The sequence below is a fragment of the Monodon monoceros genome, unplaced genomic scaffold (genome assembly GCF_005190385.1).
Source record: "Monodon monoceros isolate NGI ecotype Baffin Bay Population unplaced genomic scaffold, NGI_Narwhal_1 Super_Scaffold_6, whole genome shotgun sequence".
Taxonomy (NCBI): domain Eukaryota; kingdom Metazoa; phylum Chordata; class Mammalia; order Artiodactyla; family Monodontidae; genus Monodon; species Monodon monoceros.
In genome coordinates, this window is record NW_021703783.1 from 50,922,989 (window position 1) to 50,949,305 (window position 26,317).

Here is a 26,317-nt window from a genome sequence, read left to right on the forward strand (position 1 = left end):
AGAGCAGGAAATAAAAGGAGTTTACAGTTACAGAATAAGTGTTTTTTTCCTGGCTACATTTTACCAGGACAAAACTTGCTGGTAAAGTCAGGCACACAATCAAGTCTGATAATTGTAAGAAGTATTTACAACATGATTTAAGTTTCAGTTTCACGTTCCAGTTCATTCTATCATAATTTATCTGCCTTAGTCAACTTTACACAAAACTTTGGCTCTCTCTTCACACTGAAAAGCCACGTGAGAATATCTTTCCAGTTGTACTACAGTTGAGAGGGTAGAAATAGAATTACTTTCTATTGGAATCATTATTTCAAGAAAGAATATTGTACTCAACTTTCATTTTAATCAATGATACTATTTGTCCCCTTTCCTTTCTTTGTTCCTAAGTCTGATGATAAAATGGTAATTTCCATTAATTCTGATCAGCTGGCTTCACTCTGTGACGTAAAAAGAAGGAAAGGAATCCCCTGCTGTTTCCAGTCTCCATGTAGTAAAAGAAAAAGTACTAGCCCCTAAGTTAATAATACCACTTTTGTGATTTGGAGGGGGAAAACACTTTCCTGCCAAAGGGTAATCCATGTATAAGAGCTGATTGCTAGGTGAAACACACTGACAGAATGAGATGTTATCATAGACTCTATCAACACAAGAATTCAAAATCGCTGAGAAGTACTTCTCACCTCTTTCTGAACTCAAACAGAGTAATATGGTATTGATGAAATTCTGTCTGCTACAGGAGGACATGACAGTTCCTTCTTAATCCAAAGTGGTTTATCAGGGATGGACAGTGACATGATGTAAAGCTTAGTTAGAGATCCCAACCTCAGGATCCGACATACCCATGACCGAGACATCATATTCGATCAGCAGCGTTGCTTCTTGTCCACACTGTTTGAGAATACTCATGGCCTCAGCATGTGTGGTTCCAAGAAGCCGAATTCCATCCACACTGAGCAACCTATCACCAGGTTTGATTGTGCCCTCTCTGAAGGGAGAATAAAGAAATAGTCATTAATTTACCATCATGGGGCTTAGCATTAATAGTCACTTAGCCAAAGAGGCTCTTTCACACACATTCTACCATCTATCCCATTTGCATTTCCTTTTAAGCATCAAGTGTGACATTAAGAGAGTAAAGAGGTAACCCTGACCAGAAAGTTGCTGCAGTATGAAAATCAGTGATAAGAAAATAACTACACATTAGCAAATAGCCAGGTCACCCACGGTGAACTCTTGGGGTGTAAAAGTAATAAAGGCACATTTTCTCTTTTCTAGGTTTTTGCCAAAATGTCTAAAATTGATTTATTAGAGCCCAAGAAATAGCACTCACCTCTTTTCCCAAAGCCAGGTGAGCGGAAAAGTCTGCTGGTTTCATTCAATTTATCACCAGTGAACCCAAGCTGGAAAGGGAATGCTGGTGAAAAATTTCCCTAGTCTGTAAATTTTCCTACTGATTTATAAGGCCATTTGACGATCATTAAATTGATTCAGTCTCACATTCAATGGAAAAGGCAGGCAAATACTATTCTCCCTTCTGTGGCCATAGACACTCAAGGCACTGGGAGAAGATGCCTCAGGACAGTAATGACACCACTAAAATGTAGCCAGAGAGGCTACCAGATTATAACCCTCCTGCCTCAGGGAGGGTCAATGAAGATAAGAAAATCAGATGCGGGGATTACAAGTTTAGGATTTGGAAAGATTAAAAATGCTATCTTAAATATCTTTCATCCAGCAACTCTCTATGTATTTTGACTCTAAATTTTTATCTTAAATTCTTAGATTTCCTTTAGTCCTCCATTAATTTGGTAATACGTTGCTCACAAACTAGTAGCCTGCTCCTGACATTTCTGTCAACTCAAACTCTAGAATGTTATTAAGAAATAGAAATATTCTCATTTGCTTCAGGAAGAATAATTCACAAGAAAAGGCAGGAGAAGGAAAAAAAACTGGCAAAATTTCCTTGGAAATTTTGACTTTGTATTATCCTCTGCAAAGACAAATACACTTTAGTGCAGAGGAGAACCCAGTGTCTCCATATTTTCTCATTTTATATTAAACATTGACTTAAAAAACAAACTGAGCTAACAGTATGAGCTTTGAAGGAAAATAAATCTGAATTTCTATCCTAGCTGGCAAGTCATTTAACCATGCTGGGCCTCAGTTTTGTCACCTGTAAATCTGGATAAAAATACCTGATTTAGTGGGTGGTTGTGAAGACAAGATAATGTCTGCCAAGTACTAAGCACAGTTCCTGGCCCATGGTGGTCACTCATCAAGCAGTATTTATTATTATTATTACTATTTCGAGTGCTTAAGAAAGGTTTTTAAAAATCCATCCTAGGCTGAAACATAGTGCAGAGTCAGGGGTAATCAGTGCGTTTTCCTCCTCTCCTTCAACTATATCTAGTGGCAGGCATTGTGTTCCCTACCATTATGGAGCAGACTTTTCGCTGTGGGAAATTAGTACAAAGATAAGCATCTCTTGAGACATCTAAGTTGTGAGTTTACTTGGGACCCCCAAGGTTTATTGTAGGAAAGCTGAAGGAGCTTCTATCAGATATTCAAATTAGCCAGGAAGAGAATGCTCTAAACACTAACACTGACAATATCCCTTCCCTTTTACTAAAAGTCCCTTCTATTCTGACATACATAATCATCATCAAAGGGTGATAATCACGATAAGGACGTTGGCAATAGTAAGAGTCAGAGAACACCACCACCTGTCTCTTCAGGTTAGGATATTACCAATTGGAGAGGATGCATTTCAAGGACCTGCTGTTAAAGGGCCAGCTGCCTTTTTTTTTATAATTAATTTTTATTGGAGTAGAGTTGCTTTACAATGTTGTGTTAGTTTCTACTGTACAGCAAAGTGAATCAGCTATACATATACATATATCCCCTCTTTTTTGGATTTCCTTCCAGGATGAAAGGCCTCCTGCAAGGCACCATAAATCTCTAATCTTTGATAAAACAAAAAACCTTGAAAGGTATGCATTATCATCTACATTTTACAGTTGGAGGGAACTGAGCTTAGAACTGTTAAGTCATTTGCCAAAAACACAGGGTAGCAAGCATTGAATCTGGAGTCAAACTTTCTTCTGATTCTGCAGCCTGAACTCTTTTGTTTTCACATTCCAACATATTTACTTAAGACCTATCTGTTACTATGAAATTTCTAATTCATCAACTTCTATGCCAAAGTCCCCAGCTTTATTTAATCTATTTGGATAGTGACACAGAAAGATGAAGTTTACCTGTCAGCAGGCCCTCCAGGACGAACACATGTTATTACAACCGGACGAGATTTATTTCTATCTTCATGTGCTCCCCCTAGCAAAGAAAAGGAATATGGCTCAAAAAATGCTCTCATTGCTGCCATTAAGAAATTCACTTACAAAATGCCCGCTGAGAAACTGAAACAAATGTTATTGTTGTATATGGAGGAATACTTACAATGTTTCCTTCTGGCACATAACAGACTTAAAAACCTTATTCATTTTATACAGAATATATTGTTGAAGTCAACATTTCTCCTCCTCTCAATAAATATATGGCTGTAATCGGGGTGAGATATAAAATGTTTAACAACTACTGTGATAAGAGCATCAAATAATTATAAATACTAGCCCAATTAGAACAGCTGCTGGCTATAAACAAAGTGTAGGTGGGTATATTTGGTGTCAATCAACCTGAGCTGTTATACTGGTGAGTCTACAACGTGACATGAAGCAAAAACTAAAGGAAAAGAAAAAATCCGAATATTAAAAAAAAGAAAAATTCGAGTGGCTGAAGTGGCCTCCATTAAAAACGGGGTTTTCAAAATATTAGTGCATTCTAAAAGCACTACATTTTTAGTGCCCACCACATTTGTTTTTTACATTTTTATTGGAGTATAATTGCTTTACAGTGGTGTGTTAGTTTCTGCTTTATAACAGTGTGAATCAGTTATACGTATATATATATCCCCGTATCTCTTCCCTCTTGCGTCTCCCTCCCACCCTCCCTATCCCACCCCTCTAGGTGGTCACAAAGCACTGAGCTGATCTCCCTGTGCTATGCGGCTGCTTCCCACTAGCTATCTTTTTTACATTTGGTAGTATACATCTGTCCATATATACACTACCACTCTCTCACTTTGTCCCAGCTTACCCTTCCCCCTCCTCATGTCCTCAAGTCCATTCTCTAGTAGGTCTGCGTCTTTATTCCCACCTTGCCCCGAGGTTCTTCATGACCGTTGTTTTTTTTTTTAAGATTCCATATACATGTGTTAGCATATGGTATTTGTTTTTCTCTTTCTGACTTACTTCACTCTGTATGACAGACTCTAGGTCCATCCACCTCACTACAAATAACTCAATTTCGTTTCTTTTTATGGCTGAGTAATATTCCATTGTGTATATGTGCCACACCTTCTTTATCCATTCATCTGTCAGTGGACACTTAGGTTGCTTCCATGTCCTGGCTATTGTAAATAGAGCTGCAATGAACACTGTAGTATCCCCCACATTTGATGTGGGTTTTTAAAAATAATTAATTAATTTATTTATTTTTAGCTGCATTGGGTCTTCATTGCTGTGTGAGGGCTTTCTCTAGTTGAGGTGAGCTGGGGCGACTCTTTGTTGTGGTGCGTGGTCTTCTCATTGCAGTGGCTTCTCTTGTTGTGGAGCATGGGCTCTAGGCGTGCGGGCTTCAGTAGCTGTGGCACGTGAGCTCAGTAGTTGTGGCTCGCGGGCTCTGGAGCACAGGCTCAGTAGTTGTGGCGCATGGGCTTAGCTCCTCCGTGGCGTGTGGGATCTTCCCGGACTAGGGCTCGAATCCGTGTCCCCTGCATTGGCAGGTGGATTCTTAACTACTGTGCCACCAGGGAAGTCCCTGATGTGTTTTGATGTTACATTTTACATCTTTTTATTTTGTATCCCTTAACAAATTTTTGTAGTTATAGCTAATTTTACTACTTCTGTCTTTTAACCTTCATACTAACTTTATAAGTGGTTGATCCACTACCTTTACCATATATTTGACTTTACCAGTGAGATTTTTTCTTTCATATATTTTCTTATTTATACTTAGGGCCATTTCTTCTCAGCTTAAAGATGTCCCTAAAGGGACATTTCTTGTAAGGCCAGTTTAGTGGTAACGAACTACTTTTGCTTTTGCTTGTCTGGAAAACTCTTTATCTCTCCTTCAATTCTGAAAGTTAACCTTGCCAGGTAGAGTATTTTTGGAAGTTTTTTCCTTTTAGCACCTTGAATATATCACGTCACTCCCTTCTGGCCTGCAAATTTTCTGCTGAAAAATCAGTTGATAGTCTTATGGGAGTTCCCTTGTATATAACGAGTTGTCTTTCTCTTTCTGCTTTGAGTCTCTCTTTAACTTTTGACAGTTTAATTATGTGTCTTGGTATGGATCTCTTTGGGCTCATCTTGTTTGGGATTCTCTGTGCTTCCCAAACCTGGATGTCTATTTCCTTCCCCAGGTTAGAAATGTTTTCAGCCATTATTTCTTCAAATAAGTTTTCTGCCCCTTTCTCTCTCTTCTCTTTCTGGGACCGTTATAAAGTGAACGCTAGTATGCTACATGTTGTCCCACAAGTCCCTTAAGTTATTCTCATTTTTAAAAATTCTTTTTTCTTTTTGCCATTCTGTTTGGATGATTTCTACTACCTTGCCTTCCAGGTCACTGATCTGTTCTTCTGTTTCAACTAGTTTGCTATTGAATCCCGCTAGTGGATTTTTCAGTTCAGTTATTGTATTCTTCAGCTTTATGACTTCTCTTTGGTTCTTTCTTATGTGTTCTTTCTCTTTGTTGAAGTCCTCACTGTGTTCTTCATTCTTCTCCTGAGTTGGGTGAGCATCTTTATGACCATTACTTTGAACTCTTTATCAGGTAAATTACTTATCTCCATTTCATTAGGGTTTTTTTTTTTTTCCTGAAGTTTTATCTTGTTCCTTTATTTGGAACATTTTCTTCTGTTTCCTCATTTTGCTTGACTCTCTGTGTTTGTTTTGATGTATTATGCAAAACAGCCATCTCTCAGTCTTCAAAGATTGTCCCAGTCTCGATGTGGCCCTTTCATAATTTCTTGGGGAGTAAGAATTCAGCTGTTTCTGGGGTTCTTTTCAGAGTAAACTGTTTTATGTGTAGCTGTATGTTTGTTGTGTCTGTGGGAGGAACTGAGTTCAGGATCTTCCTACCCAGCCATCTTGAACCACCCTCTATCCACTTCCACTTTCTTAACTATTGTTTGCATGACCTGATTTCCTCATACATCACCATCCTGGCTGCCCATCTGGATGGTCTCTAGTTTGCCAGTATTTGATAAATATGAATGTTACCATCATATGACATATTTTGCTTGTTTTTTTAAATTTTATACAGCATGTTCTTATTAGTTATCTTTTTTTTTTTTTTTTTTTTTTTTGCAGTACGCAGGCCTCTCACTGTGGTGGCCTCTCCCATTGCAGAGCACAGGCTCCGGATGCGCAGGCTCAGCGGCCATGGCTCATGGGCCCAGCCACTCCGTGGCACGTGGGATGTTCCTGGACCGGGGCACGAACCCGTGTCCCCCGCATCGGCAGGCAGACTCTCAACCACTGCGCCACCAGGGAAGCCCTAGTTATCTATTTTATACATATTAGTGTGTATATGTCAATCCCAATCTCCCAATTCACCCCACCCCCCACCCCCCTGCTTTCCCCCTTTGGTGTCCATACGTTCGTTCTCTACATCTGTGTCTCTATTTCCGCCTTGCAAACTGGTTCATCTGTACCATTTCTCTAGATTCCACATATATGCATTAATATACAATATTTTTCTCTTTCTGACTTACTTCACTCAGTATGACAGTCTCTAGGTCCATCCACGTCCCTACAAATGACCCAATTTCGTTCCTTTTTATGGCTAATATTCCATTGTATATATGTACCACATCACCTTTATCTATTCATCTGTCGATGGGCATTTAGGTTGCTTCCATGATCTGGCTATTGTAAATAGTGCTGCAATGAACATTGGGGTGCATGTGTCTTTTTGAATTATGGTTTTCTCTGGATATATGCCCAGTAGTGGGATTGCTGGGTCATATGGTAGTTCTACCTTTAGTTTTTTAAGGAACCTCCATACTGTTCTCCATAGTGGCTGTATCAATTTACATTCCCACCAACAGAGCAAGAGACTTCCCTTTTCTCCACACCCTCTCCAGCATTTATTGTTTGTAGATTTTCTGATGATGCTCATTCTAACTAGTGTGAGGTGATACCTCATTGTAGTTTTGATTTGCATTTCTCTAATAATTAGGGATGTTGAGCAGCTTTTCATGTGCCTCTTGGCCATCTGCATGTCTTCTTTGGAGAAATGTCTATTTAGGTCTTCTGCCCATTTTTTGATTGGGTTGTTTTTTTTTTTAATATTGAGCTGCATGAGCTGTTTATATATTTTGGAGATTAATCCTTTCTCCGCTGATTCATTTGCAAATATTTTCTCCCATTGTGAGGGGTGTCCTTTCATCTTATTTATGGTTTCCTTTGCTGTGCAAAAGCTTTTAAGTTTCATTAGGTCCCATTTGTTTATTTTTGGTTTTATTTCCATTATTCTAGGAGGTGGGTCAAAAAATATCTTGCTGTGATTTATGTCAATAGGAGGTTCTTCCTACGTTTTCCTCTAAGAGTTTTATAGTGTTCAGTCTTACATTTAGGTCTTTAACTCATTTTGATTTTATATTTGTGTACGGTGTTAGGGAGTGTTCTAATTGCATTCTTTTACATGTAGCTGTCCAGTTTTCCCAGCACCACTTATTGAAGAGACTGTCTTTTCTCCATTGTATATCCTTGCCTCCTTTGTCATAGATTAGTTCACCATAGGTGTGTGGGTTTATCTCTGGGCTTTGTATGCTGTTCCATTGATCTATATTTCTGTTTTTGTCCCAGTACCATATTGTCTTGATTACTGTAGCTTTGTAGTATAGTCTGAAGGCAGGGCGTCTGATTCCTCCAGCTCCATTTTTTTCCCTCAAGATTGCTTTGGCTATTTGGGGTCTTTTGTGTCTCCATACAAATTTTAAGATTTTTTGTTCTAGCTCCGTAAAAAGTGCCAGTGGTAGTTTGATAGAGATTGCATTGAATCTGTAGATTGCTTTGGGTAGTATAGTCATTTTCACAGTATTGATTCTTCCAGTCTAAGAACATGGTATATCTCCCCATCTGTTTGTGTCATCTTTGATTTCTTTCATCAGCATCTTAGAGTTTTCTAAGTACAGGTCTTTTACCTCCTTAGGTAGATTTATTCCTAGGTATTTTATTCTTTTTGTTGCAATGGTGAATGAGATTGTTTCCTTAATTTCTCTTTCTGATGTTTCATTGTTAGTGTATAGGAATGCAAGAGATTTCTGTGCGTTAACTTTCTGTCCTGCAACTTTACCAAATTCATTGATTAGCTCTAGTAGTTTTCTGGTGTCATCTTTAGGATTATCTATGTATAGTATCATGTCATCTGAAAACAGTGACAGTTTTACTTCTTCTTTTCCAAATCTGTATTCCTTTTATTTCCTTTTCTTCTCTGATTGCCATGGCTAGGACTTCCAAAACTATGTTGAATAATAGTGGTGAGAGTGGACATCCTTGTCTTGTTTCTGATCTTAGTGGTAATGGTTTCAGTTTTTCATCGAGAATGATGTTTGCTGTAGGTTTGTCATATATGGTCTTTATTATGTTGAGGTAGGTTCCCTCTGTGCCCATTTTCTGGAGAGTTTTTATCATAAATGGGTGTTGAATTTTGTCAAAAGCTTTTCCTGCATCTATTGAGATGATCGTGTGGTTTTTATTCTTCAATTTGTTAATATGATATTTCACATTGATTGATTTGTGTATATTGAAGAATCCTTGCATCCCACTTGATCATGGTGTATGATCCTTTTAATGTGTTGTTGGATTCTGTTTGCTGGTATTTTGTTAAGGATTTTTGCATCTATATTCATCAGTGATATTGGTTTGTAATTTTCTTTTTTTTGTAGTATCTTTGTATGGTTTTGGAATCTGGGTGATGGTGGCATTGTAGAATGAGTTTGGGAGTGTTTCTTCCTCTGCAATTTTTTGGAAGAGTTTGCAAAGGATGGGTGTTAGCTCTTTTCTAAATGTTTGATAGAATTCACCTGTGAAGGCATCTGGTAGTGGACTTTTGTTTGTTGGAAGATTTTTTTAAAAAAATTTGTTCATTTGATTAAGTAATTAATTCATTTTTGGCTGCATTGGGTCTTTGTTGCTGTGCGCAGGCTTTCTCTAGTTGCAATGAGTGGGGGCTACTCTTCGTAGTGGTGCGCAGGCTTCTCATTGCAGTGGCAGCTCTTGTTGCAGAGCACGGGCTCTAGGCGCATGGGCTTCAGTAGTTGTGGCACGTGGGCTCAGTAGTTGTGGCTCGTGGGCTTCAGAATGCAGGCTCAGTAGTTGTGGCATATGGGTTTAGTTGCTCTGTGGCATGTGGGATCTTCCCAAACCAGGGCTCGAACCCCTGTCTCCTACATTGGCAGGCTGATTCTTAATCACTGCACCACCAGGGAAGCAGTTGGAAGATTTTTAATTACACTTTCAGTTTCATTACTTGTGACTGGTCTGTTCATATTTTCTATTTCTTCCTGGTTCAGTCTAGGAAGGTTATACCTTTCTAAGAATTTGTCCTTTCTTCCAGGTTGTCCATCTTATTGGCACAGAGTTGCTTGTAGCCTTCTCATGATGCTCTGTATTTCTGCAGTGTCCATTGTAACATCTCCTTTTTTATTTCTAATTTTATTGATTGGAGTCCTCTCCCTCTTTTTCTTGATGAGCCTGGCTAAAGGTTTATCAATTTTATTTATCTTCTCAAAGAACCAGCTTTTAGTTTTATTGATCTTTGCTTCTATTTCATTTATTTCTGCTCTCATCTTTATGATTTCTTTCCTTCTACTAACTTTGGGTTTTGTTTGTTCTTCTTTCTCTAGTTCCTTTAAGTGTAAGGTTACATTGTTTATTTGAGATGTTTCTTGAGGTAGGATTGTATTGCTACAAACTTCCCTCTTAGAACTGCTTTTGCTGCATACCATAGGTTTTGGATCATCGTGTTTTCATATTCATTTGTCTCTAGGTATTTTTAAATTTCCTCTTTGATTTCTTCAGTGATCTCTTGGTTATTCAGTAACATATTGTTTAGCCTCCATGTGTTTGTGATTTTTACGTGTTTTTCCCAGTAATTTATTTCTAATCTCATAGCGCTGTGGTCAGAAAAGATGCTTGATACGATTTCAATTTTCTTAAATTTACCGAGGCTTGATTTGTGACCCAAGATGTGATCTATCCTGGAGAATGTTCTGTGTGCACTTGAGAAGAAAGTGTAATCTGCTGTTTTCAGATTGAATGTCCTATAAATATCAATTAGATCTATCTGGTCTGTTGTGTCATTTAAAGCTTGTGTTTCCTTATAAATTTTCTGTCTGGATGATCTGTCTTTTGGTGTAAGTGAGGTGTTAAAGTCCCCCACTATCACTGTGTTACTGTCAATTTCCTCTTTTATAGCTGTTAGCATTTGCGTTATGTATTGAGGTGCTCCTATGTTGTGTGCATATTTATTTATAATTGTTATATCTTCTTCCTGGATTGATCCCTTGATCGTTATGTAGTGTCCTTCCTTGTCCCTTGTAACATTCTTTATTTTAAAGTCTATTTCATCTGATATGAGTACTGATATTCCAGCTTTGTTTGATTTCAATTTGTATGGAATATCTTTTTCCATCCCCTCACTTTCAGTCTGTGTCCCTAGGTCTGAAGTGGGTCTCTTGTAGACAACATATATACAGGTCTTGTTTTTGTATCCATTCAGCGAGCCTGTGTCTTGTGGTTGGAGCATTTAATCCATTCACTTTTAAGGTAATTAACGATATGTATGTTCCTATAACCATTATCTTAATTGTTATGGGTTTCTTTTTGTAGGTCCTTTTCTTCTCTTGTGTTTCCCACTTAGAGTTCCTTTAGCATTTGTCGTAGGGCTGGTTTGGTGGTGCTGAATTCTTTTAGCTTTTGCTTGTCTGTAAAGCTTTTGATTTCTCCATAGAATCTGAATGAGATCCTTGCCGGCTAGAGTAGTCTTGGTTGTAGGTTCTTCCCTTTCATCACTTTAAATATATCGTGCCACTCCCTCCTAGCTTGTAGAGTTTCTGCTGAGAAATCAGCTGTTAACCTTATGGGAGTTCCCTTGTATGTTATTTGTCATTTTTCCCTTGTTGATTTTAATAATTTTTGTTTGTCTTTAATTTTTGCCAATTTGATTACTATGTGTCTCGGCGTGTTTCTCCTTGGGTTTATCCTGTATGGGACACTCTCTGCGCTTCCTGGACTTGGGTGGCTATATCCTTTCCCATGTTAGGGAAGTTTTCAACTATAATCTCTTCAAATATTTTCTCAGGTCCTTTCTCTCTCTCTCCTCCTTCTGGGACCCCTATAATGCGAATTTTGGGGCATTTAATTTTGTCCCAGAGGTCTCTTAGCCTGTCTTCACTTCTTTTCATTCTTTTTCTCTTTATTCTGTTGCATGGCAGTGAATTCCACCATTCTGTCTTCCAGGTCACTTATCCGTTCTTCTGCATCAGTTATTCTGCTATTGATTCCTTCTAGTGTACTTTTCATTTCAGTTATTGTATTATTCATCTGTTTGTTCTTTAATTCTTCTAGGTTTTTGTTAAACATTTCTTGCATCTTCTTGATCTCCGTCTGCATTCTTTTTCTGAGGTCCTGGATCTCCTCACTATCATAGTTCTGAATTCTTTTTCTGGTAGGTTGCCTATCTCCACTTCATTTCATTGTTTTTCTGGGTTTTATCTTGTTCCTTCATCTGGTACATAGCCCTCTGCCTTTTCATTTTGTCTATCTTTCTGTGAATGTGGTTTTCATTCCACAGGCTGCAGAATTGTAGTTCCTCTTGCTTCTGCTGTCTACCCTCTCACCATCATGTAACATTTAGTGTTTGTCTGGTAGAACAGAGTGCCATTTCCCAAATTTGGCACTGGTAAAGAGGTCAGCTTAAAGAACCTAAGAGAAAATTTAAAAGGCATTCACTGTTCTTGATGAAAGCAAATGCTTCCATTATGTTCATTGCTATTACAAGAGATTTATTCAGTCTGGTTCGTAAAATCTCTATTTCAGTATTTTCTTTCAATCAATTTGATGGATTCTTTTAAAATTCTTCCTTAATTAAAAAAGAAAATTCAGAATTTTTTCAGAAAAAAATCTTTTTAATGAAAATCATGACGATAAGTTACAGCACATGTTTAACCATATTTATATAAATACCATTATGTAACTTCCTTTTTGTAAGGTGATCATAAAAAGATAGGTGTACTTTCCCCTGAGGGCTATTGATTTAGAAGAGGAAAGGGGCGGAAGACAGCAAGAACCCTTTCCACTATATTGATTTGGAGGTCCAAATACAAGTATGTAACAGTGAATACATGTTAAAGTGTGAGAGAGATAACTCTAAATTTATTGGTATGTGACATTTTGTCATTATTTGAAATAATGAGCCAAGTTTAGTTTGTGCTTCACTTACGTTCTAGATGTTTGGAGCTGTAAAGCATAATAAAGACCACTCAGAGACCAGTGGTATTTTCAATCCTGGTTGCCCATTAACATGACCCACCTAGCATGCTACTAGAAAAATATCAATGCCAGGGACACCATGCAGACCAAATCTGAATATTGGGGTCCATATGTTAAATGAGTACACATACCTACAATTTTATAGTTGAGAATGATTAGAGAAATTTCCTCATCCAAAGTGAAAAGCAAATTAGTGGCAGAGTGATTTTTTTCTTTCTTTAAAAAAAAGTTATCCTAATTTTTTTCATCTATTTAAAAAATTTTTTTATTGGAGTGCAGTTGATTTACAATGTTGTGTTAGTTTCTGCTCTACAGCAAAGTATCTCCACTCCTTTTTAGATACTCTTTCCAAATAGGTCATTACAGAGTATTAAGTAGAGTTCCCTGTGCTCTACAGTAGGTCCTTATTAGTTATCCATTTTATATATAGTACTGTGTATATGTCTATCCCAATCTCCCAATTTATCCCCCCCTCCCTTCCCCCCCCCCAGTAACCATAAGTTTGTTTTCTACATCCGTGACTCTCTTTCTGTTTTATAAATAAGTTCATTGATTTTTCCTGTTAACCTAAACCATCTTCTGGCTTGGTGGCAAAGGAATTAACAGAAATTTAACTCTCCATGATATAGGCCAGAACATCATTTTTCATTGTATGGGTACAAGTTTCTATCGTTTGGGCAGTGAAGGTGTTTGGATCTGTGACATATAGCATTAGAAACGTAATTCCATTCATCAGCTAAAAGCCTGTTTTTTTGTTAAAAGATCCATCCTAATTGGGTAAGAAGAAATTCTCCAGCACTAAATGAATATGCTTCATCTGCAATATCTTCCCCTCCCTCTTCCCTGAGTGTCCTGGTATTCCCCATTGATCTAAGTTAAGCTCAAATCCCATCTATGCCATAATGTTTTACCTGCCATGATAGCATTTATCCACAGTACTTTCTCATTCTGCAACTCTGTTTGCGATTAACCAATGACTCTTAAGGGATGGGCAATGGCCACCTTTGGAGCAAGAAGACCCTCCAGATGGGCCTCAAATTGATTTGAAAATATAAGTTCTTTATTTATTCTCATTAAAAATTACGTAAGGGGCTTCCCTGGTGGCGCAGTGGTTGAGAGTCCGCCTGCCGACGCAGGGGACACGGGTTCGTGCCCCGGTCCGGGAAGATCCCACATGCCGCAGAGCGGCTGGGCCCGTGAGCCATGGCCGCTGAGCCTGCGTGTCCAGAGCCTGTGCTCCGCAACGGGAAAGGCCGCAACAGTGAGAGGCCTGCGTACCGCAAAAAAAAAAAAAAAAAAAAAAGTAAAATTTGACACATTTTTATGTTCAACTGACATACTAAGGGAGTTATTAAAACCTACAAAAATTTGGTACTCATAAACTAAAATTGGCTTATTATTACTAAGGTGTTAAAACCAGTATAATACCAAGAAGTCTGATGTCCACACAAATCTAGGCCTCATTCATTCATTCTTTCATTTATTAAGTGCCTACCATGTACTAGGTAGGAGTCTAGGCTCATATTAAAATATTCTTACTACGCATGCACACACGGATATTTGAAATTCCTGCCAATTGTGGGAAGGACATTTGTTAGCATCATATCATCGGTTGTCTTGAGGTGGCTGTAGATTGCAATTGCTTCTACTCTTTTTAGTTCTTAAGTGATAAATTACTGTTGGTTTAGCTCTATTTGATCTTTTATTGACTACCATACAGCAGCTAGTGATGAATACCTGCACCAGCAGTAGTTTCGACTGAAGCATTTCAATAATCAGCTCGTAGGAATGCGAGTCAAGCGTGCCTCTCTTTCATATTTATATCTCAACACCAGATTTGTATATACCACCCTCCAAGCTAAAATTACTTGTACACTGACTTTTCATTATGTTCATCTAGTTTTTTTGCACAGAAATTTGAAAATGGTTAAGGTAAATGATCTTGGGGTCTGTCGCTCCACCTAAATGTAGGACTTGGTTAGAAAAGTGTAATAACTACTGGTCTAAACCACTCCATGGGTTCCTAGTTGCCTGTTTTCTCTAATATTCATTTGGGCACTTTATCAACTTACATCTTAAATTCACTGGACTGTAATCTCCTGTAGATAGGGGCCCTGTCTCATGACTCCATAGTACTCTGCCTGATGCTGACATGTTGACATGTCCTTAATGAATATTTGATTGATTGATTTTCTTAATGATTCACACAGAATTGAACCTAATGCCCAAAGCTCAGTCATTAAGGCAAGACTGTGTAAGTGAACACATCTGTTTTATTCCTTGATGCATGTACATTTATTAAGATGCTTAGTTAATTTAAATTAATGTCTTAATAATTTTGATAGAATTTTGACTCTGGTGAAGTAGAAAATGTAATAGGTAAAAACAAATTAAAAAATCAAGAAATGTTAAAAATTCCTGATGCTTACCTAGCTCCCTATTGAACCTCATTGTCATACTAGGAATTATGAGTTATTAATATATGTGTAGTCTTTTTAAAATAAATTTATTTATTTATTTTTGGCAGTGTTGGGTCTTCGTTGCTATGCGTGTGCTTTCTCTAGTTGTGGCGAGTGGGGGCTACTCTTCGTTGCAGTGCACGGGCTTCTCATTGGGGTGGCTTCTCTTGTTGCAGAGCATGGGCTCTAGGGTGCGCGGGCTTCAGTAGTTGTGGCACACAGGCTCAGTAGTTGTGGCTCACGGGCTTAGCTGCTCTGCGGCATGTGGGATCTTCCTGGACCAGGGCTCGAATCCATGTCCCCTGCATTGGCAGGTGGATTCTTAACCACTGCGCCACCAGGGAAGTCCCTTGTATGTGTAATCTTTAAGGGATGAAATTACTAATAAGAAAACTAAAATAATAAAAGCCAGAATTACAGCTCAGAATTAATGGTTTTGTAGACAAGTTGGAGTCACCTGACATTTTTATTATTCATATCATTCCAAAATAAGATGAACTGAGCTGATGCACATCAGGTGGAAGCTACAGTAACAAGATGTATTTTAGGAGAAAACAATTTAAACAAAGTTACTTAATCCTAGTGCATTAAATCAAATCATCCATATTCATCAACATTTTTGACTCCGTGATATAGAAAAGTATAAAAGGGAAGACCAAAGACATGCTGACAAGTGGCAAATCAGTAGGATGACTGTGAGTTCACAAGGTTTACAAATAATGGCTTCTTTTTCTGTATTAACAAACTGGAATAAATTAGCTACATCATTTGGATTCCACTTTGATTCCCAATTACTGCTTTATTTCTTTAAAGAAAAATGGGTGCAAATATTATAATGTGACTTTAGGCACTGAAGACATCAGTTTTTTTTAGGATGACTTTCTAGTTCACTCCCAGTATTTCACCGACAAGTTCTCCAAGAATATCTGTTAGTTCTATTTTCTAACCGCCACCTACCTCGTATTACAAAACCAAAGGTATTGCCTTCTTTATGTAACGTGACCTCCACCGTTCGGAAAATAACACTCGATCCTTGAACAGCTGAATGCAGGAAAGAGAGAGGAAATATAAGTCTTACATCATAATAACATCTCTGGATTTTTTGATAGGCATAAAATACTACAGATCCCCTGTCGCAAATAATTCTTGTTGAGTAATAAAACAGCAAAAAAGTCTGTTTTTAAAGAAAATGTTACAAAAAGTAATTGGAATGACATACAAATACCATAAAATAGTCATGTGCATAAATGACTTATACAGGTCCAGGTGGAATCAAAATCAGAGATACTTCCTTTCCTCCTGTGTAGCCAGTTTTTAGACAGAGCATAATATTCACATTGTTAAAATTCTATATAACAAGAGAGACAATCTTCATATGACAAACAGAATTGTTTTCCCTTTGTATAATGCAAAAATAATATGATTTTTATAAAACATATGAAATAATTATTGTCTTTATATTTATTTTTGCAGCTAGAACAAGAAGGAAAAGTATTACTCTCAGATTACCATTAATAGGTTAAGCTGATGCAAACTGATTTTCTGACATGATGCATAGCAATTAAACAAAGACAACAGCAACCTGAATGAAACTTGGAGAGAAAAAGAAATTCGAAGTACATTCAAAATACAATTACTGACTAATAAAATAAAGATCTACTTAATTTTACTTGATACTGTCATGCTTAGGTTGTGTTTGCCTCATTATTGATCTCATTTCACAAAATGAAATTCCATTGCCAAGTTGCTATCTCTAATTACATTATACACGAGGGGATAAGTTATATGAAGTTATATGAATAGTAACTAAACTACCCTTAAAGACTTTTTTCAAGAAACTAGTGAGTAATTCTGATTATACAGTATACTCTTGCTAGATTTAAAAAAATATTTTATCATTATGGATACAAGGATATTTTTATTCATGGAGACAAGGGTTGGCAATCTATAGAATTTGATGGACTTAGCTCCTTGTCTTGAATTTGTACAGTGATGTTCAATTGTCTAAGGCTGTGTTCATTATCAATGACACATTTTTTACGTTGTTACTAGATCCTGAAGGGCTTATTACATCAAGCCGTCAACAAGAAACATACAGACAGAATTTAAAGGTATCTTTGAAAAGAACGTTTCTTGCCATTGACAGAAGTAGGAAGTAATTTTAATTAAGCATTAATTATAATTATTTTTTAATTATCAGAAATTCTGAATCCTCAAAGGAATGGACATGATTATGAAAAGTACACAGTTAAATTCACAAAACTGCACACAGCCAGCTGAGACATAATGTACAATAAGAACTTGGATCTGCTAAAAAAACAACATAAACCTACAGCTGAACAAAATGTTTTGGTACGCTGCTGATTTAATTAAATGTCATATTCTTGCTATCAGGGGAATTTCAGTTTATTCTAATCAGCTAGGAACAGTGCATACAAATAGCTGAAAGTGTTGAGGTACGGTTTTAATTAAATGTAAAAAACTGAGTTCAAACCAAATGTTTTCTTATTTCCATGACCCAACAAGCCACTTGAAGAAACTGGTTAAGAACATGATCTTTCTGTTCTATTAAGGAAAAGATATGGAGAGAAGTAATTAATGAGCATCTACTGTATGCAAGGAACTCTGCAAAGTGGTTTACAAATTTTATTTCATTTAATCATTAAATCAACTTTCAGTTATATACAACTAAATTCTAATTCTGGGCCAACTGTCCTTGTTGGCTGAGTGTCTGTTCTGGGGATGCAAAGCACTGTAATTTCAATTTTGCTTGAAACTAAATCTTGCTGACCATAAAATCTTACAAACAAATCTAAAGTCAATATAAAGACTTCGGGGATTATCTACAGCTTTAGATTATCCACACTCTTGCTGTTCATCATTTACAAAGATAAATGGGAATGTTGACTACATTTTAATATATTTAATGAAATAGATTTGGTCTTTATAATTTATATTTGCGTGAATGGCTCTTGGCGACTAGGTTTTCATATTCAGCACCAGACATCCTGTTTGGCCACATGAATTTTACTCATTACTTCACATGTGTGTATGTGGACATAGAGATCCAATTAAGGGGCTTATCCAAAAAATCAAACTGGGCACATAGGAAGGCTAGGTAGAAACCAATTATATAATGCAAAAATACTCCTCCCTAGTATTTTAGTTGTACTGTTGTCCCTTGTTTCTATATGTGCATATGCATATACTTCTATAACATAAAGTGACATTCCCTATTTTATTATGGTGGATTTGGTTTTTCTAAATTATCAATATATACTATTTCCCATAGGAGAATAGGAGTTGTGCACTTTCCCACCTCATTACATTGGGTTTGCACAGCTGACTTGCTTTAGCCAATGGGGTGTTAGGACACGTGAGCAGAGTCTGGAAATGTGCTCCTGTGGTTGGGCTTGTCTTGTTTTCCCTCTGCCACTATCACAGGAAGAGCTTCCCCTGGGTAGCTGATGCTTCTTCAGACTACATCCCAGAATGAACCATGGGGAGGAGACCTGGGACGTCCACCACGCCACACCTCCCCACCATATCATCACCATCATCACCATCTATCATCTGTCTTTCTTAGAATTAGAAATGAGAAGTAATAAGGCTGTCACAGGGACATGCTTTAACACATTTATTTGAATTAAGGAAGCATTCCTTCCAATAAAAAGCTAGTCTGATTTAGCTGATGGTTTAACGGTGAGGACCGCCTTTGACAATAAGACTCTGTGGCAGATGTTTTCCATAAAACAAACGAGGTAAATCTGTAGCTCCAAGGTTTGAGTGGAAATGGTATACAGAGATGTATAAAATAAACATCGTGCTAAAAATTATATCCTATCCAACTACTGAAGTTTATCATAAAGAATTTTAGGTGTTAAAAATTGGATGAGAATTATGTAATATTTCAAAAATTCTTTAGGGGTTATGCGACCCGAAAATTTGAAGGCACTCCTCTAGACCAACTTTGAACACACTAATACTCAAGATACAGCCTGGTAACATTCTCTCTAAATACGGTCTCAAAACACCACATAATTTTATAAAGTCAAAAAGAACTTTAGAGCTCATGAAGATCGACTATTTCATTTTCACTAAGAAACTGAATCTCAGAAAAGGTAAGTGGCTTGCCCAAGGTCAAAGTTCCATTTTTGTTCTATCAGATCTCTGTCTCTGTACCATTCTCTCTCTCTGTCTCAGCCTCTCTCTCACCCTCTCTCTCTCTCTCTCTCTCACCCTCTCTCTCTCTCTCACCCTCTCTCTCACCCTCTCTCTCTCTCTCTCACCCTCTCTCTCACCCTCTCTCTCTCTCACACACACACACACACACACACACACACACACACACCTTCCTCCAATTCTTTCTGGGATTGGTTGAGCCTTAGATTGCTGTGAGAGTTCCAGTCTCGGTCTCGGGTGGCCTACCTTTCATCAGGCAGCTCTCCTCCCGGGCCCTCACTGCTGCTGGCTCACTCCTGTTCGGGCTGTCTAAGCTCAGTGAAAGGGAGGCTTATTAATCCCTTCAGCCTCCCTGAACTCACAGATCTTATCAATTTATCTAACATAATAGAAGGAGACACAGATGATCCTTGGCGAATAGACCTCTTCTATCTGATTTCTACCACAAAATTCACACTTTTGTGTTTAAAAATATTTTCTCTTTTTCCATCAGCTTTACTGTGTGAGGGAGGAAAAGCTGGTATAATCACCAACCCCTGAATATTTCTGATGCCCACCCTCTCCTCTTTAACCCTGCTAATGCTATAGTTATTCAGGATATTACCTCTCTTTTGGGAAATTATAACAGCCTTGGGGCTTATAGCCTCTGATCTGTTCTCCATTTGACCTCTTAAAATAAGTCTAAACACCCTGATCTGATGATGCTGTTCCTTGGCCTTAAAAGCTTTTAAAGGCTCCTTATTGCCCACTTGACACCATCCACACTCTACCCACATGGTTTATGAGGCCCTCCTTCACTTGGTTTCTGTTTACCTCACTGGCCTCATACCTCTCTAGGCCCTCTCTTTCCCTTTGTGTTCCAGCAACTCCAAACCGTTTGCAGTTCAACCTACGTACTGGACTATCTTCTTACCTCCTTGCCATATCCTGTGCCTGGAATGTTCGTCTTCCTACTGGACCTACATAAACTCCTTCAAATCTACCCCGAAATCCCCAGCTCTGGATTATCTGGATTTGCTGGATAATACTCAGCAAATCTCCACTACTGGCCTCACCCTGAGAGCTATACTAAGAGTTCCTCTTAGGAAGAGGTTGCGTTTTATGGATATTCATCTACCCACTAGAATACAAATGCTTAATCAAAGAGCATTAGCTCTAGATATCTGACTCCTCTTAACTCCGTAGCAGTGGTTTAAGATAGTGATTTCAAAGCAAACTGACGTCCAGTTCAAGAAAACACAGTACTTTCAGTGTAGTAGTAGTAGTAGTAATAATGATAATGGTAATAGTGGCTAAGATGCACTATGGCTTAGTGAGTATGTGCTTATGATCTTAAACACTTTACAGGATTATAGCCTTGAATTCTTACAAAAATTCGACATCCATTATAGTTGTTTCATAGCTGAGAAACCTACGGCTCAGAGAACTTAAATAAAATGCCCAAAGTCACAAAGCTAGAAAGGGACAAAACTGACATTTAACTAGTGACACGGCCCAAGCTCTCAACACTCTGTTCTACTGCCTGCTCTTAATGAAAATGAAGAACATTGTAGCAAGGTTTCAGAAGACAGATTCCAATGGATTTTGTTGTAAAATCACCATTAGATTCTCAGTGTTAGATTTCAGGTTAAGAATAAGAACTTATTGGTACGTACACTCAACTCTGAGTGCTGTCATCTGGTCCCAAAGCTTCAAACACCATCTATAGTCCCATTACTCTTAAATTTACATTTCTAGTCCAGATCTTTCTCCCAAACGCCAGACCGTATCTCCAGCTCTCGTCTTAACGTTTTCTCTCAGCGTGGCAAATAGGCCCCTTAACTGTAGCATTTCAAACAACAAACTACTGATCTTCTCCTCGCAAGTCAGCTCTGCCTGCATTCTTACCCACCCCCGTTAATGGCAACTCCATCCTTCCAGTTGCTCAGACTCAAAACCCGCTGTGGGCCTTCACTCCTCTCTTTCTGCACAACCCACATTAAATTCATCAGGAAATCCTGTTGGCTCTACCTTCAAAATAGACGAGGGATATGAGTGCTTGTCACCATCTCCACCACCATCTTTTATCTGAATCGCTGCAATAGTCCTCCAAACTTCTACCCTCGTCCCTGCAGTCTATTCTCAACACAGCAGCTAGAGGAGCCTTTGAAAACATACATCAGATCATGTCACTCCTCTGCCCCAAATCATACAATGCCTTCCTGCATGATTCAGAGCAGAACTTAAGGCCCCTCCAATGACCTACACAGATGCTCCTATCCTTTACACTTCAGACCACCTCCCCCCACTTCTCTGCATGCTTACTCTGCTCCAGCACACTGCCCTTCTTAATGTTTCTAGAACAATGCCAGATATGTTCCTGCTTTTGACCTTAGCACCGGCTTTTCCTTCTTTCTGGAACTCTTTTCCCCCAGAAATCCATACAGCTAACTTCCTCACCTCCTTCAAGTCGCTGAGTAATGTCACTTTCTCAATGAAGCTGTTCCTAACCACTCTATTTAAAATTGCAATCCCATCCCCAGCCCAGCACTCCCAACCCCCCTCCTTGCTTATTTTCTTTTTTCCACAGCATTCATGACCCATAACATTCATACGACACACAGCTGACCCTTGAACAACATGTGTTTGACCTGCATGGGTCCATGTATATGTGGATTTTTTTCCACAGTAAACACCACAGTACCGCACTATACCTGGTTGGTTGAATCTGCAGATATGGAAGAAACTTGGTTTTGGAGGAGTCACATATAGGGAGGGCCAACTATAAGTTATGCATTGATTTTCAACTGCGCAGAGGGCTGGCACCCCTAACCGCCTTGTTGTTCAAGGGTCTATTTTAATTAACTTATTTACTGTGGTTTTATTTTAGTACCTGTCTTCGCCTGCTAGAATATAAATTCCACCGATGTACTTTGTGGGGACTGGAACATAGTAATGCCAATAAGTCATTGCTAAACAAATGAATTATTATCGGTTAGTAATAATCAGTCTGAGTTCCCAGTAGTACAGAAGAGCAAAGAGCTGACTTTGATGCCTACTAATTTGGGAAAGATATTTAACTTAAGTCTCTGTAAAATGAGAATAATAAAGAAAATAATGCCTATCTTACAGTTTTGATTGATTTATATATTTATTATTTAACAAAAACTTTTATAGTGTCGGGCACTGTCCTAAATGCTATACAAAACCTAACTCATTTAATCCTCATAACAGATCTGTGAGTAATACCATAGATTCCTAATATCATCCCCAGTTTTCAGATGTGCAAACTGAAACACAAGAAGCTTAAGTAACTTTCTCAAAGGCATGTAGCTAGTAAAGTTGGAGCTGGGATTTAACTGGCTATTTTTTTTTTTTTTTGCGGTACGCAGGCCTCTCACTGCTGTGGCCTCTCCCGTTGCGGAGCACAGGCTCCAGACGCACAGGCTCAGCGGCCACGCCTCACAGGCCCAGCCGCTCTGCGGCACATGGGATCCTCCCGGATCGGGGCACGAACCCGGGTCCCCTGCATCAGCAGGCGGACTCTCAACCACTGCGCCACCAGGGAAGCCCTTAACTGGCTATCTGACATCAAAGTTCAGCTCTGCTATGCTGACTTTCTTTGTGGTGAGGATTTAAGTGTACCAATAAAAGGGGCTCCTTATAATGCTGGACATTTAGTAAGCCCTCAAAATATGTTGGCTGCGCTTTTATTATGTCTATTATTATTACTTAACAATGTATTCTGATTCTATTTTCATGCTTCAGAAATGAACATAACTATACAAGAATCAATAGAAATCACGTTAAACATGCTTTTCCTAAACTTAGTCACTTAGTACAAAGCCTGGATGGAACTTAATTCACAGAATTTATAAATATGAGGACAGTTCATTAAAATAGCTTAAGTACAATTATGATGTTCACAGATGGCCTTAATGAAATATGAGTCCTAGATAATTTCATCATTATTTATGCTCTTTTACATTCTTCCTGAGTAGGCTATAGCAATTCAAGTAAGTTTTAAATATTAAGAAACTATACTCTACCGTTCCTGTAATAAGACAATGATGGCAAAAGAAAAAGATAGGAACCAATAGTTTTAGGCCAAAACGTGGTGCAGCTGTTCTGCCCCTGGCTTGTGATGACTTACAGACTGGCGGCAGCTCATACTCAACTTCAAGAACCACTCTTTCCCCGACATTCTTCAGCAAGCTGATGATCTCATCGTGGCGGAATTTGGCCAGGTTGATGCCATTTACTGCTTTGATATAGTCACCCACATCCAGCTGATCACTTCTGCAGAACAGAGAATGTCACCTCAGTGGACCCCTCCTTTCCGCAGGCCAGTCTGACCATACTTCCCTCTTCCCCATCATGGATAAGCATGCAAGCCCAGAATGCCGACGCAGCTGGAGTCCTGGCTCCTAGGATGTGGCTGGTTCCTAAGAGCGGGTGAGCAGCGGAGGGTGGATGAGAGGGACTCAGTGGATCCCTCTTCTCATGCTGACTGCACACTTCGGAAGTCCTGTACTGGGTCTGCTGCTGTCTCCAATTTCTTCCTAACCCTCTACCTCTTTTACTTTTAAGGAGCACCGTAAAACAAAATAAAGAGAAAGTTATCTTTAGTTGCTCTGCCCATAAAGAGGTGGTGCTCTTGGGGCAGATTATCCAGATCCTGGACACACTAGAATTTTCCCTTTCTTCTCATTCCCTCTCATTTTTGCTGCCTGCCTTTTGGACATTTCACCACTTTTGGTATCTTCACTGGGAGTGTGTCCAGGGCCAACCAGAGGGTGAGCTTATTTTGCTATTTATTGCTTATAGTGGGACTAATAAAAACAGTATTGGTGAAGAAGAAAGTGCAACGAAAGTACTGGCTTTCAGTAACATTCTCCTCTCTTCACCATCGTAATAGAACCTTGGCTACTCTGGGGCTTTTAGTCAACCTCTACTTTTAAACCAAGAGCAGGCAGCAAGAACTATGATAGGACTTAATTCAATAATATTTTCTCCCCAGATAAAAATACCAAGTTCATTTGTTTTACATAAACCCAGCTCCAATCACTCTTCCTTCGAAGCCTCCGTAATCCGTTTTAGCCAGCAGTACGTGCTGTCACTCTTAACTCAGGTTTACTGACTGACACTTATTTGGCAACTTAATTGCCTAATGCTCTGTGACAACCCTTATGTTGTTGCTTTTTACTATTATGCAATGCGATTATTGCTCCCAAACTTTTCATGTTTTTTATACCTTATTTCCCCCAATAGATTATAAACCCTCCTAGGGCAGGGATCTTATCTTTACTTATTTTGGTTTACTACCTGTTAAATGGTAGTGGCTTAAATAATAAATATTTGGTGATCGATAATACTCAACATAACTGGCACAGCGCTACATTTAATTATAGCATCAATACATGTGAAAACCACGTTCTTACCCTCTCCCCTGCCAATCACACTTGCTTTAGGGGCTACATATGCAGAAGCCCTGGAGACACAGGAAGTCCTAGCATCATGGATTGGCCACGACTGTTAAAAGTTAAAGGAGGCTATGGTGTGGAAAGAAATCTCTTAAAAATCATAAAGGAAAAGAACAGAAAAAAGAATGTATATATGTATAACTGAATCTGCGGTACAGCAGAAGTTAACACAACATTGTAAATCAACTGTCCTTCAATCACAAAAAAAATAAAAGTGCAAAAAAAAAAAGAAAAAAAACCCGAAGGAAGGAGACTAAGGTGCTTGGGTTGACATCAGCCTGTTTTACAAACAATTCCCCAGATCATGGAGCAATCAACTGGATTGAGCTTATAAACTGTACCAACAGGTTGATCATCGAAAGTAATCACTATTTCAGGTGACACTTTATAAGTTAAGAACTCTAAAACTTAATTTGTGCTTATGTGGACACAAATATTGGTGTCCAGGATTTAAGGGACATTAACCTCACTTTGAATGAAACCTGGGCATTCCACCCCCTCTTTCTGAGGTAGATTTAGAACTTGTCTGCCAAGCGAACCTACCGCTGGCCAGCACCCAAGACCTTCTGCTGTCAGCAAGACACAGTGCAATCTGCGGTTCATCAGAACAAGGACAAAAGGAGACCTCCTCACCCAAGCCTTCTGTCCTTCTGGAAACCACCTCTTTGTCTTAACGAAAGGAAAATCTCACAAGTAGAAAAGTTGAGAATATGCAGGAGAGGCAAAATTGGTACTTAGAAACTTGGAGTTGGGCCTCCCTCATTTTCTAGGCTTGTCATATCCCTCTGTGGCAGCTTCCCCTTATCCACAGCATATGCGTCATCTGTTCCCCATTAGATGATCGGACCATCTCACTCCCGCTGCAGCCTGTCTGCTGTTCAGTGGCAATCTGAGGACTAGATCCATACAGACACTTTAAAATTAAAATCTCAGGAGAGCCTGGCTGCTCCTGAGAAGACATGAGAGCTCCCTGGTGACTCTGGCACAGGCCAGAAAAGCCATGCTTCTGAAACGTGCCCCCCTATGCTTCTGCCCCGCAGATAGCAGTGTCGTTTGTTTACTAGTGACCTTTTCTGATGGAGCTTTAACTTTTGAATTAATTACATCATGCATTCCTTTTTCTACGTTTCCACACAATGCAGTTACCTAGCAGCAATTCCTCCCTGCCGCAGATTAGATACTCTTGGCTTGCCGTCCTTGTCAATTCCACCCGAGACCGTCAGCCCAAGGGTAGTGCCTTCCTTCTTCATCAGTTCAACCACGGTGGAGCCCTTGAATTCCTCTGTTAAAAGAAAAGCATCTGGTTTAGTAAATGACAGTAGAAACGCAAGGGGTTGTTTTTGTGGGTGGTGAAGTGACTCCTCCCCATAAACTCTTTGCACTTTTTCTTTTGTGGGAAAAGATCTGTGGTCTCTTTTCCATTGCAACTTGCAGAGTATCTCATAAAGATGAGCATACAGGTAAAGTGGAGCAGATATTCCATTACAGGTTATTAAAATGGGTACCAGTGGGGTAGTTCGCTCTAGATTCACAATAGTCTGACACGGCTTATGTACAAGGATAATATTCGCCCTTTGTTTTCTGTCATTCTGAAGTG

The 26,317-nt window shown here is 38.8% G+C and overlaps 1 protein-coding gene across 1 annotated transcript in view; it reads right to left on the reverse strand.

The window, feature by feature from the left end:
• The window catches only part of GRIP1 (glutamate receptor interacting protein 1), a 171,694-nt gene extending 145,697 nt beyond the window's left edge, over positions 1–25,997 (reverse strand). The window contains exons 1-5 of the mRNA XM_029205607.1: positions 25,867–25,997; positions 23,391–23,536; positions 16,034–16,117; positions 3,258–3,333; positions 840–985 (exon numbers count right to left, since the gene is read on the reverse strand). Of these exons, the coding sequence (XP_029061440.1) occupies positions 840–985; positions 3,258–3,333; positions 16,034–16,117; positions 23,391–23,536; positions 25,867–25,970 (556 nt within the window). The 5' untranslated portion in view covers positions 25,971–25,997. The remainder of the gene's footprint in view (positions 1–839; positions 986–3,257; positions 3,334–16,033; positions 16,118–23,390; positions 23,537–25,866) is intronic.
• Positions 25,998–26,317: the final 320 nt, after the last annotated feature.